This window comes from Salvelinus sp. IW2-2015, linkage group LG25 (assembly GCF_002910315.2).
Source record: "Salvelinus sp. IW2-2015 linkage group LG25, ASM291031v2, whole genome shotgun sequence".
NCBI lineage: Eukaryota > Metazoa > Chordata > Actinopteri > Salmoniformes > Salmonidae > Salvelinus > Salvelinus sp. IW2-2015.
The window spans coordinates 8880354-8891986 of NC_036865.1; the positions used below are offsets into that span (position 1 = coordinate 8880354).

At 47.4% G+C, this 11633-nt stretch overlaps 2 protein-coding genes and 3 long non-coding RNA genes across 5 annotated transcripts in view; 1 reads left to right on the forward strand and 4 right to left on the reverse strand.

Annotated features, from left to right (window-relative positions):
- Positions 1-173: 173 nt before the first annotated feature.
- LOC139023000 (uncharacterized) lies at positions 174-502 on the reverse strand. The gene is made up of 2 exons (XR_011474063.1): positions 459-502; positions 174-317 (listed from the first exon to the last, which is right to left on the reverse strand). It is a non-coding gene; the product is annotated as an uncharacterized lncRNA (long non-coding RNA).
- LOC111951919 (heat shock protein 14) lies at positions 488-2882 on the forward strand. Its single transcript, XM_023970264.2, has 4 exons — positions 488-866; positions 938-1099; positions 1705-1772; positions 2721-2882. Exons 1-4 carry the CDS (start codon positions 699-701, stop codon positions 2860-2862), a joined length of 540 nt encoding a protein of 179 aa, XP_023826032.2. The 5' UTR covers positions 488-698; the 3' UTR covers positions 2863-2882.
- LOC139022999 (uncharacterized) lies at positions 1216-2628 on the reverse strand. Its single transcript, XR_011474062.1, has 2 exons — positions 2482-2628; positions 1216-1812 (listed from the first exon to the last, which is right to left on the reverse strand). It is a non-coding gene; the product is annotated as an uncharacterized lncRNA (long non-coding RNA).
- A 1091-nt stretch (positions 2883-3973) lies between the features above and the next one.
- Positions 3974-4349, reverse strand: LOC139023001 (uncharacterized). The gene is made up of 2 exons (XR_011474064.1): positions 4298-4349; positions 3974-4184 (listed from the first exon to the last, which is right to left on the reverse strand). It is a non-coding gene; the product is annotated as an uncharacterized lncRNA (long non-coding RNA).
- Positions 4350-4680: 331 nt separating this feature from the next.
- Positions 4681-11633, reverse strand: part of dclre1c (DNA cross-link repair 1C, PSO2 homolog (S. cerevisiae)) — a 27074-nt gene continuing 20121 nt past the window's right edge. The window contains exons 6-7 of the mRNA XM_070434821.1: positions 5671-5781; positions 4681-5577 (exon numbers count right to left, since the gene is read on the reverse strand). Coding sequence (XP_070290922.1) covers positions 4889-5577; positions 5671-5781 — 800 coding nt within the window. The 3' untranslated portion in view covers positions 4681-4888. The remainder of the gene's footprint in view (positions 5578-5670; positions 5782-11633) is intronic.

Sequence of the window (11633 nt, forward strand, 5' to 3'; positions counted from 1 at the left end):
AAACTGTGTGTTCCAGGTGGTTCTCTGCGGGGTTTAACACTGTTTCAGTGGTTTCTGCGGGGGTTTACACTGTGTTCGGGGTTCTCTGCGGGGGTTTAACACTGTGTGTCCAGGTGGTTCTCTGCGGGGGTTTAACACTGTGTTCACGTGTTCTCTGCGGGGGTTTAACACTGTGTGTTCCAGGTGGTTCTCTGCGGGGGTTTAACACTGTGTGTTCCAGGTGGTTCTCTGCGGCGGGTTTAACACTGTGTGTTCCAGGTGGTTCTCTGCGGGGTTTAACACTGTGTTTTCCAGGTGGTTCTCTGCGGGGTTTAACACTGTTGTTCCAGGTGGTTCTCTGCGGGGGTTTAAACACGTGTGTTCCAGGTGGTTCTCTGCGGGTTTTAACACTGTGTGTCCAGTGGTTCTCTGCGGGGGTTTAACACTGTGTGTTCAGGTGGTTCTCTGCGGGGGTTAACACTGTGTGTTCCAGGTGGTTCTCTGGCGGGTTTAACACGTGTGTTCCAGGTGGTTCTCTGCGGGGGTTTAACACTATGTTCCAGGTGGTTCTCTGCGGGGTTTTAACACTGTGTTCACCAGGTGGTTCTCTGCGGGGGTTTAACACTGTGTGTTCCAGGTGGTTCTCTGCGGGGGTTTAACACTGTGTGTTCCAGGTGGTTCTCTGCGGGGGCTCTGCGAGGATTCCTCGGCTGCAGCAGATGATCAAAGATCTGTTCGCTGACGTGGAGCTGCTCAGCTCCGCCCCTCCTGATGAAGTCATTGCGGTCGGCGCAGCGATGGAGGCGGGCCTTCTAGTCGGCCGGGAGATTGGCTCCTCCCCAGAGTCTGTTATCGTGGAAGCCTGTGTCTCAGACATTCTGCTCAAGGTACACACACACACACACAGATCAGTGGCTAATAGAGCAGCTTCTGATTGGCTAATCTGTGTGATTGACAGGAGGTGGATGAAACAGGGGCTGAGGTGTTCTCTGTGCTCCTCCCCTCGGGCACACCCCTTCCTGCTCGGCGACATCACATCCTGTCTGGTCCTGGCCGTCTGGCATCCCTCTGTCTGGAGCTTTACCAGAAAACCACAGAGCAGCCAGAGAGACTGGCCAAGGTACGTTAAGAGAATTTTGTTCTCAATGTTCATTAACTGAATATCGATTAAACTACTCTGTCKGTTACTAAGAGTGTGTAAGGTTCTTGTTGAAATGAAACAGACAGAGGCCAGTCTACAATAGTCAGCAAAGTGTATTTACGAGAGATCTGCTGTGCAAATACAAAAACGTTCCTTTTATACTATTCTCTTAACCTACGCACATACATACACAGTAAAATTTGGATTCTCTTCTTCTCCTGGAGTCTCACCACAGTTTATTACCACTCAGCTGACAGTTCCAGTCCCCCCCAGATACGGGAAACCCAGAGGGGCTCTCCATGTCCTGTCTCCCCAGAGTTACAGCCGGGTCGGTTCAAACATAGGTTAATGATCCACTTAGTTTTCTTTAGGAACACACATACCCTCCTCTCTTCCCAGGTACATGCTACATAACCTCTTTCTTATGAACTAATATTATTTATCAATACAGAAAAACAGGGTAGAATTCAGTTAGTTAGTTCTACGTTAAATGTATACATCATTATTCATAAAAATCATAACATACGTGCACACACACACACCAGCCCTCCACCAGAGAACTAACAGGTCTCTCTTGTCTGCAGATTGTTCTGAGAGACCTGGAGACCAAAGAGGACAACCATGACATTGATGCCGTGGTAACCATGAAGAGGTAACACTCAGCAGCACTCTGTTTCAGCTGTGGACTGGACCTTGTATTTGGACCGGTGTCTGTTTCAGCTGTGGACTGGACGCTTTGGTATTTGGACGTGTCTGTTTCAGCTGGTGACTGGACCTTGTATTTGGACCGGTGTCTGTTTCAGCTGTGGACTGGACTTGTATTTAGACCGGTGTGTGTTCAGCTGTGGACTGGACCTTGTATTTGACCGGTGTGTTTCAGCTGTGGACCGGACCTTGTATTTGGACGCGGTGTGTTTCAGCTGTGGACCGGACCTTGTATTTGGACCGGTGTGTGTTTCAGCTGTGGACTGGACCTTGTATTTGGACCGGTGTGTGTTTCAGCTGTGGACTGGACCTTGTATTGTGTGGTGGACTGGACCTTGTATTTGGACCGGTGTCTGTTTAGCTGTGGCCGGCCTTGTATTGGACCTGTCTGTTACAGCTGTGGACTCAGGACCTTGTATTTGGACCGGTGTGTGTTTCAGCTGTGGACTGGACCTTGTATTTGGACCGTGTCTGTTTCAGCTGTGGACCTGGACCTTGTATTTGGACCGGTGTCTGTTTCAGCTGTGGACCTGGACCTTGTATTTGGACCGGTCTGTTCAGCTGTGGACGGACCTTGTATTTGGACCGGTGTCTGTTTCAGCTGTGGACTGGACCTTGTATTTGAGACCGGTGTGTGTTTCAGCTGTGGACTGGACCTTGTATTTGGACCTGTCTGTTACAGCTGTGGACTGGACCTTGTATTTGGACCGGTGTCTGTTTCAGCTGTGGACTGGACCTTGTATTTGGACCGGTGTCTGTTTCAGCTGTGGACTGGACTTGTATTTAGACCGGTGTGTGTTTCAGCTGTGGACTGGACTTGTTTTGGACCGGTGTGTGTTTCAGCTGTGGACTGGACTTGTATTTGCGACCGTGTGTGTACCTGTGTGTGTTTCAGGGACGGGTCTCTCCATGTGACCTGTGTGGAGCAGAACAGTGGGAAGACTGAAGCCATCAGCATATCAGCAGCCTCCTGTTTTCACCTCGAACTCCAACTTAATGTCACTATACTTGTTGTTGAAGTTCATTTTAAAGTTTAAATAAAGACATTATGGTTGAACTTAGTTCCTTTATTCTCTCCAGTTCACAACAGACTTTATTCTCTACAGTTCACAACAGACTTTATTCTCTACAGTTACAAACAGACTTTATTCTCTCCAGTTACCAAGCGGTAGTCTTTCTGTGGTCTCTCAGGAGCAGACTCCAGTTCTGGGTGGAAGATGTTACTGTGTTCCCTACTGAACATTTCACAGGGTGGTCGAGGGGAGTAGCTGTGGTTTCTCTTGGCCTAATAGGCAGGTGTGCAGCTGGCAGGGTACGTGTGTATGTAGGGCATAGCTATGGTGTAACAAAGTAGAGCATGGGTAAGGTCTGTGTAGATTATGCTATGCTACGGCGACAACAGGAAATCGTATATTTGCATTCATCAATTGTCAAGTCAACTGTTTTCGGGTGAGAAAGACATTATGGGTTCTTGACAATCATCCATCGAAACTATAACAGAGATGGACTCCTCTTAAATATAACCTGAACATTGAGGGCTACCACCTTTTAAAGTAGTCACCTGGATGGAATGATCTGAGCATTGGGTGACTAAGCTACTGTATATATGGCCAACAAGTTCCGGTCTGCTTCAGGTGACTGCTCTCCCATAGACACAATGCATTAGCAGCTGGGTTTGGTCTGCTTCAGGTGACTGCTCTCCCATAGACACCAATGCATTAGCAGCTGGGTTTGGTCTGCTTCAGGTGACTGCTCTCCCATAGACACCAATGCATTAGCAGCTGGGTTTGGTCTGCTTCAGGTGACTGCTCTCCCATAGACACCAATGCATTAGCAGCTGGGTTTGGTCTGCTTCAGGTGACTGCTCTCCATAGCACCCAATGCATTAGCAGCTGGGTTTGGTCTGCTTCAGGTGACTGCTCTCCCATAGACACAATGCATTAGCAGCTGGGTTTGGTCTGCTTCAGGTGACTGCTCTCCCATAGGCACCAATGCATTAGCAGCTGGGTTTGGTTCTGCTTCAGGTGACTGCTCTCCATAGACACCAATGCATTAGCAGCTGGGTTTGGTCTGCTTCAGGTGACTGCTCTCCCATAGACACCAATGCATTAGCAGCTGGGTTTGGTCTGCTCAGGTGACTGCTCTCCATAGACACCAATGCATTAGCAGCTGGGTTTGGTCTGCTTCAGGTGACTGCTCTCCCATAGACACCAATGCATTAGCAGCTGGGTTTGGTCTGCTTCAGGTGATTGTCTCCCATAGACACCAATGCATTAGCAGCTGGGTTTGGTTTGCTTCAGGTGACTGCTCTCCATAGACACCAATGCATTAGCAGCTGGGTTTGGTCTGCTTCAGGTGACTGCTCTCCCATAGACACAATGCATTAGCAGCTGGGTTTGGTCTGCTTCAGGTGACTGCTCTCCCATAGACACCAATGCATTAGCTAGCTGGGTTTGGTCTGCTTCAGGTGACTTGCTCTCCCATAGACACCAATGCATTAGCAGCTGGGTTTGGTCTGCTTCAGGTGACTGCTCTCCCATAGCACCAATTGATTAGCAGCTGGTTTGGTCTGCTTCAGGTGATGCTCTCCATAGACACCAATGCATTAGCAGCTGGTTTGGTCTGCTTCAGGTGACTGCTCTCCCATAGACACCAATGCATTAGCAGCTGGGTTTGGTCTGCTTCAGGTGACTGCTCTCCCATAGGCACCAATGCATTAGCAGCTGGGTTTGGTCTGCTTCAGGTGATTGCTCTCCCATAGGCACCAATGCATTAGCAGCTGGGTTTGGTCTGCTCAGCTCATTGATGTGAATCAGAAGAAACTAGTGGGTGGATGTCTCGCTTCCGGGTCTTCCTCTGTTCTTATTACAAATAGTTAGACATGGTCAGAGGGACTGACTTCCTGTCCTGATGACCTCTTCCTCTGTCTATATACAAAGAGTTAGACATGGTCAGAGGGACTGACTTCCTGTCCTATATACAAAGAGTTAGACATGGTCAGAGGGACTGACTTCCTGTCTGATGACCTCTCCCCTCTGTCTATATACAAAGAGTTAGACATGGTCAGAGGGACTGACTTCCTGTCCTGATGACCAATTCCTCTCCAGCGGCCAGTCTCCTGTACAGATCACTGAGGTCTTCTGGTCCAGGTGTGTGTGAATCCGGCGTAGACGGGATGTCAAAGTCCGATGATACCTGAGACTCCGTTGGCTCTGATTGATGAGTGTGGCTGCCACTCTCCTCCCCCCCAGCATCCAGATTGGTCAATGCATCTCCCTGACACGGGTCTTCTGATTGGATGAGCATGCTGTCAGCCTGACTCGGGCCTCGCCCAGCCGAGAGAGGACTTGACGACGAGGGGAGTTTGGCGGAGTCATCAGCAAACAGCTCTGGGGTCTGGGAGCCTGTGAGTGTGGAGTGGGAGGGGCTTGTGTGAGAGCAGGAGTTTGGTTGGCTGGTCTGGCTGTCCGTCAGTATCTCCGTGGTGAAAAACTCCTCCCAGCGAGGAGGGGTGCCAGAATTAGATACAGACCCCTCGTCTCTCTCCTCTTCCTCCAGGTCTCTCTCCTCCTCATCATCATTAGATTCGGTACAGTCCATGTAGTCTCCTGTGATGAGAGGTGTGTGTGTTAGGGGTAGAGGTTCGTCGGGAGGGTTAGGGAGCGTTGTGGGTGTGGCCTCCTGCATCATCACCCTCTTCCTGACAGGGGCCAGGTCCGCCCCCTCAAACAGCCAATCAGCACGGTCCACATCTGATATAAACAACAGAGCCAATCACCAAACAGTGAAATAATGTAGAAGGTATGGTTGGGGCAGCTGGCTGTGGTCAGGAGAGAAAGTCTCACCGTGGGTGTGCTGCTCTGGTCTGGTGCGTTTCAGTGTTCCCAGAGGTCTGTAGATCACAGMTGGAGAGGACACGTCCCTACACATAGACTTCAACCTGGAGACATACAGTTACACATTCACACAATACGGTAACAAATGCAGTGCATTTGGAAAGTATTCAGACCCCTTCCCTCGTTCCACAGTTTGTTACGTTACAGCCTTATTCTACAATGGAGGGAAACAATGATTTAATGCATCTACACAGAAAGCTGATTCACATCAGGGCCTGATTAGTATTCAGACCCTTTGATATGAGACTCAAAATAGAGCTCAGGTGCATCTTGTTTCCATTGATCATCCTTGATATTTAATTGGAGTCCACCTGTGGTGAATTGTAGTTGAGGTTTAGGGTTTAGTGAGTGTTTTGTTCCAAATACAATGCTTTTAGTTTTAGAAATATTTAGGGCTAACTTATTCCTTGCCACCCACTCTGAAACTATCTGCAGCTCTTTGTTGAGTGTTGCAGTCATTTCAGTCTCTGTAGTAGCTGACGTGTATAGTGTTGAGTCATCCGCATATATAGACACACTGGCTTTACTCAGTCAGTGACATGTTGACAGTAAATATTGAAACAAGGGGCCTAGACAGCTGCCCTGGGGAATTCCTGACTCCACCGGGATTATGTTGGAGAGACTTAAATAACACCCTCTGTGTTCTGTTAGACAGGTAACTCTTTATCCACATCATAGCAGGGGGTGTAAAGCCATAACATATATGTCTTTCCAGCAGCAGACTATGATCAATAATGTTAAAAGCCACACTGAAGTCTAACAAGACAGCCCCCACAATCATTTTATCATCAATTTCTCTCAGCCAATCATCAGTCATCTGTGTAAGTGCTGTGCTTGTTGAATGTCCTTTCCTATAAGCGTGCTGAAAGTCTGTTGTCAATTTGTTTACTGTGAAACAGCATCGTATCTGGTCAAACACCATTTTCTCCAAAAAGTTTACTAAGTGTTGGTAAGAGACTGATTGTTGGGCTATTTGAGCCAGTAAAGGGGGCTTTGCTATCCTTAGGTAGGGGAATCGCTTCCCTCCAGGCCTGAGGGGAGACGAGCTATCAGAGAGAGATGCTAGAGAGAGCTAATGAGAGGAGATCTAAGAGAGAGATGGAGAGAGAGCTAGAGAGAGAGGATACAGAGAGAGAGAGAGCTAGGAGAGAGAGAGAAGCTAGAGAGAGTGTGTGTGTGGGAGACGTGTCTACATGCTATCCGGGGGCTGGTACAGGACTGAGTCAGTAGGTGTGTGTGTGCTGTTGTGTAGGTGTGTGTGTGTGTGTGTAGGAGACCTGTCTAATAGCTATCCGGGGTGGTACAGGACTGGGTCAGTAGGAGTGTTGTACCATACCTGTGTGGCTGAACTGTAAAGCTGCATAACGGATATGAATACCTCTTCACCTAACCTGGGGAACGAGTTCCACACACAGGTAGGGACCAACACTTACCTCTTAAGGATCCGCCCCTTTTTTCAATTTCCGCCTAAAATGACCCAAAATCTAACTGTCTGTAGTTCAGTGACCTGAAGCGAGGATATGCATAATTCTTGGTACCATTTGAAAGGAAACACTTTGAAGTTTGTGGAAATGTGAAATGAAGTGTAGGAGAATATAACACAATAGATCTGATAAAAGATAATACAAAGAAGAAAAAAACTTGTTTTGTACCATCATCTTTGAAATGCAAGAGAAAGGCCATAATGTTATTATTCCAGCCAGCGTGCAATTTAGATTTTTGGCCACTAGTTGGCAGCAGGTATGGCAAAGTTTTAGACTGATCCAATGAACCATTGCATTTCTTAAAAATGTTGTATCAAGACTGCCCAAATGTGCCTAATTTGTTTATTTATAACTTAGTTATAATTGTGCACTCTCCTCAAACAATAGCATGTATTCTTACAGGCTTGTAATAGTTACTGTAAATTGGACAGTGCAGTTAGATTACACAGAATTTAAGCTTTCTGCCAATATCAGATATGTCTATGTCCTGGGAACGTTCTTGTTTACTTATCAACCTCATGCTAATCGCATTAGCCTTAGTTAGCTCAACTGTCCCGTGGTGTGTTGTAGATTCATGTCAAGAGCCTGGACATGTTTAAGAAGATGCCCGAGATTCTGAGTCATGTGACCACGGATCGAGCCACTCAGATCCATGCCTGCCGTCACCCCAAGGTAACGCTGCTACACCGCCCCCTTTCCTCTTAGCAACCCCAACCAATAGAAACATGTTGTTGTGTAGGAGGAGGAGTCCTAACAATAAAACATGTTGTTGTGTAGGAGGAGAGTCCTAACCAATAGAAACATGTTGTGGTGTAGGAGGAGGCAGTCCTAACCAATAGAAACATGTTGGTGTGTAGGAGGAGGAGTCCCTAACAATAGAACATGTTGTTGTGTAGGAGGAGGAGTCTACATAGAAACATGTTGTGTGTAGAGGAGGATTTGTGCGTGCAGCAGACTGCCGTGTGGCTCTCTGCATCAGATGGAACTCCTCTAAACATCATCAGTATCAAACCTCCACCATGTGGTTTGGAGAGAGAACACAGAGGACCAGAGGTACGTCAATGGTACACACACACAGAGAAACACACACACACATCAGAGAAACACACACACACCGAGAAACCACACACACTCAGAGAACACACACTCAGAGAAACACACACACACACACTCAGAGAAAACACAACCTCACACTCAGAGAAACACACACGGAAACACACTCAGAGAGAGAAACACACACATTATCTTACACAGATGTGTAATGTTTTCAGGACAGGCGCCAGTTCCTACAGAGCCTGCTTTTCCTTCCACTTCATCCTATCAGCAGTGAGACACTCTGTCTGTCTGTCTGTCTGTCTGTCTGTCTGCTTTTCCTTCACTCATCCACTCAGAGGTGAGACGTCTGTCTGTCTGCCTGCTGTCTGCTTTTTCCTTCCACTCATCCTACTCAGAGGTGAGACGTCTGTCTGTCTTGCCTGCCTGTCTGCTTTTCCTTCCACTCATCCAACTCAGAGGTGGACACCTGTCTGTCTGCCTGTCTGTCTGCCTGTCTGTTCTGCTTTCCTTCCACTACTTCTTACTCAGAGGTGAGACACCTGTCTGTCTGCCTGTTGCTTTTCCTTCCACTCATCCTACTCAGAGGTGAGACCTGTCTGTCTGCCTGTCTGTCTGCCTGTCTGTCTGCTTTTCCTTCCACTCATCCTACTCAGGTGAGACACCTGTCTGTCTGCCTGTCTGCTTTTCCTTCCACTCATCCTATCAGAGGTGAGACACCTGTCTGTCTGTCTGCTTTTCCTTCCACTCATCCTACTCAGAGGTAGACGTCTGTCTGTCTGTCTGCCTGCTTTTTCTTCTCACTCATCCTACTCAGAGGTGAGACACCTGTCTGTCTGCCTGTCTGCTTTTCCTTCCACTCATCCTACTCAGAGGTGAGACACCTGTCTGTCTGTCTGTCTGTCTGTCGCTTTTCCTTCCACTCATCCTACTCAGAGGTGAGACACCTGTCTGTCTGTCTGTCTGCCTGTCTGTCTGCTCCTGCTTTTCCTTCCACTCATCCTACTCAGAGGTGAGACACCTGTCTGTCTGTCTGCTTTTCCTTCCACTCATCCTACTCAGAGGGAAACCTGTCTGTGTCTGTCTGCCTGTCTGTGTCTGTCTGCCTGTCTGTGCTGTATGTCTGTCCTGCTGTCCTGTGTCTGTCTGTCTGCTCTTGCCTTTCTGTCTGTCCTGTCTGCCTTTCTGTCTTGTGTGTGATACTCTTCTCTTCTTTCTGTTTTCAGATCAAAGACTTCCTGTTCTTACTCAGCCAATCAAACATCTTACCCCAGTGTCATTCCTATTGGCCGAACTCACGCTGATGTCACAGAGCTGTGAGCCAGTCACCTCTACACACTGAATGTTTCTATCCTACACCCCACCCTAACCCAACCCCCTAATACCCAACCCTACACCCTAATACCCCTACCCCAATACCCCAACCCCTAATACCCCCGTACCCCCTAATACCCATACCCCTTACCATATAACCTTACCCCTATACCATACCCCCTACACCTAATACATACCCCTTACCCCCTAATACCCTACCCCTTTACACCCTAATCCATACCCCTTACACCCTAATACCCCTTCCTCCTAATACCCATACCCATTACCCCTACTACCCATACCCTTACCCCCTAATACCCATACCCCTTTACCCCTAATACCACTACCCCTTACACCCTAATACCCATAACCCTTTACACCCTAATACCCATTACCCATACCCTTTACCCTAATACCCATCCCTTTACCCCCTAATACCCATACCCCTTTTACCCCTAATACCCATACCCTTTACACCCTAATACCCATACCCCATTACACCTAATACCCATACCCATTACCCCTAATACCCATACCCCTTTACCCCTAATACCCATACCCCTTTAACACCCTAATACCCATACCCCTTTACAACCTAATACCCATACCCCTTTACCCCCTAATACCATACCCCTTTACCCCTAATACCCATACCCCTATTACCACCTAATCCCCATCCACCTTTACACCCTTACCCTACCCTTTAACCTAATACCCATACCCCTTTACACCCTAATACCCATACCCCTTTACCCCTAATACCCTACCCTTTACCCATACCCATACCCTTTACACCCTAATACCATCCCCTTTTACACCTAATACCCATACCCTTACCCCTAATCCCATACCTTTTACCCCCTAATACCCATACCCCTTTACACCCTAATACCCATACCCCTTTACACCCTAATACCCATACCCTTTACCCTAATACCATACCCCTTTACACCCTAATACCCATACCCCTTTACCCCTAATCCCAACCCCTTTACACCCTAATACCATACCCCCTACACCCAATACCCATACCCCTTATACCCCTTTACACCCTTTACCATACCCCTTTACACCCTAATACCCATACCCTTTACACCCTAATACCCATACCCTTTACCCCTAATACCCATACCCCTTTACACCCTAATACCATACCCTTACACCCTAATACCCATACCCCTTATACCCTTTACCCTTTAACCATACCCTTTACACCCTATACCCATACCCCTTTACACCTAATACACCCCTTCCCCTAACCCATACCCTTTTACCCCCTAATACCCATACCCTTTACACCCTAATACCATACCCCTTTACACCCTAATACCCCTACCCTTTACACCCTAATACCCATACCCCTTTAACCCCTAATACCCATACCCCTTCACCCTAATACCATACCCCTTACACCCTAATACCCATACCCCTTATACCCCTTTACACCCCTTTACCCATCCCTTTACACCCTAATACCCATACCCTTTACAACCCTAATACCCATACCCCTTACCCCTAATACCCCCAACCCCTAATACCCCAACCCCTAATACCCCAATACCCATACCCTTTACACCCTAATACCCATACCCCTTTACACCCAATACCCTTACCCCTAATACCCCAACCCCCTAATACCCAATACCCATACCCCTACTACCCCAACCCCCTTACACAACACTATGAAACAAAGTTAAATTATATAAATAATGATAGTAAAAAGCTTTGCAGCACTTTAAATTACATTTTGGGAAGAAAAGCCAACTCTGCTCCTTCATTCATTGAATGATATTGCAAACTACTTTAATGACTTTTTCATTGACAAGATTAGCAAACTTAGAGATGACATGCCAGCAACAAACGCTGACACTACACATCCAAGTATATCGGACCAAATTATGAAAGACAGGATTTGACTTTTGAATTACGTAAAGTCAGTGTCTATCAACAATGAAACAGCCACCAGGGCTGACAATCTAGATGGAAAATGACTGAGGATAATAGCAGACGATATTGCCACTCCTATTTGCCCAATCTTCATTTTAAGCCTACTAGGTGTGC

Coding starts and splice junctions, on each gene's coding strand:
- LOC111951919 (XM_023970264.2), top strand. CDS start 699: ATGATCAAAGATCTGTTCGCTGACGTGGAGCTGCTCAGCTCCGCCCCT. Junction 867..937: donor TCTCAGACATTCTGCTCAAG/GTACACACACAC, acceptor TGTGATTGACAG/GAGGTGGATGAAACAGGGGC. Junction 1,773..2,720: donor GCCGTGGTAACCATGAAGAG/GTAACACTCAGC, acceptor TGTGTGTTTCAG/GGACGGGTCTCTCCATGTGA.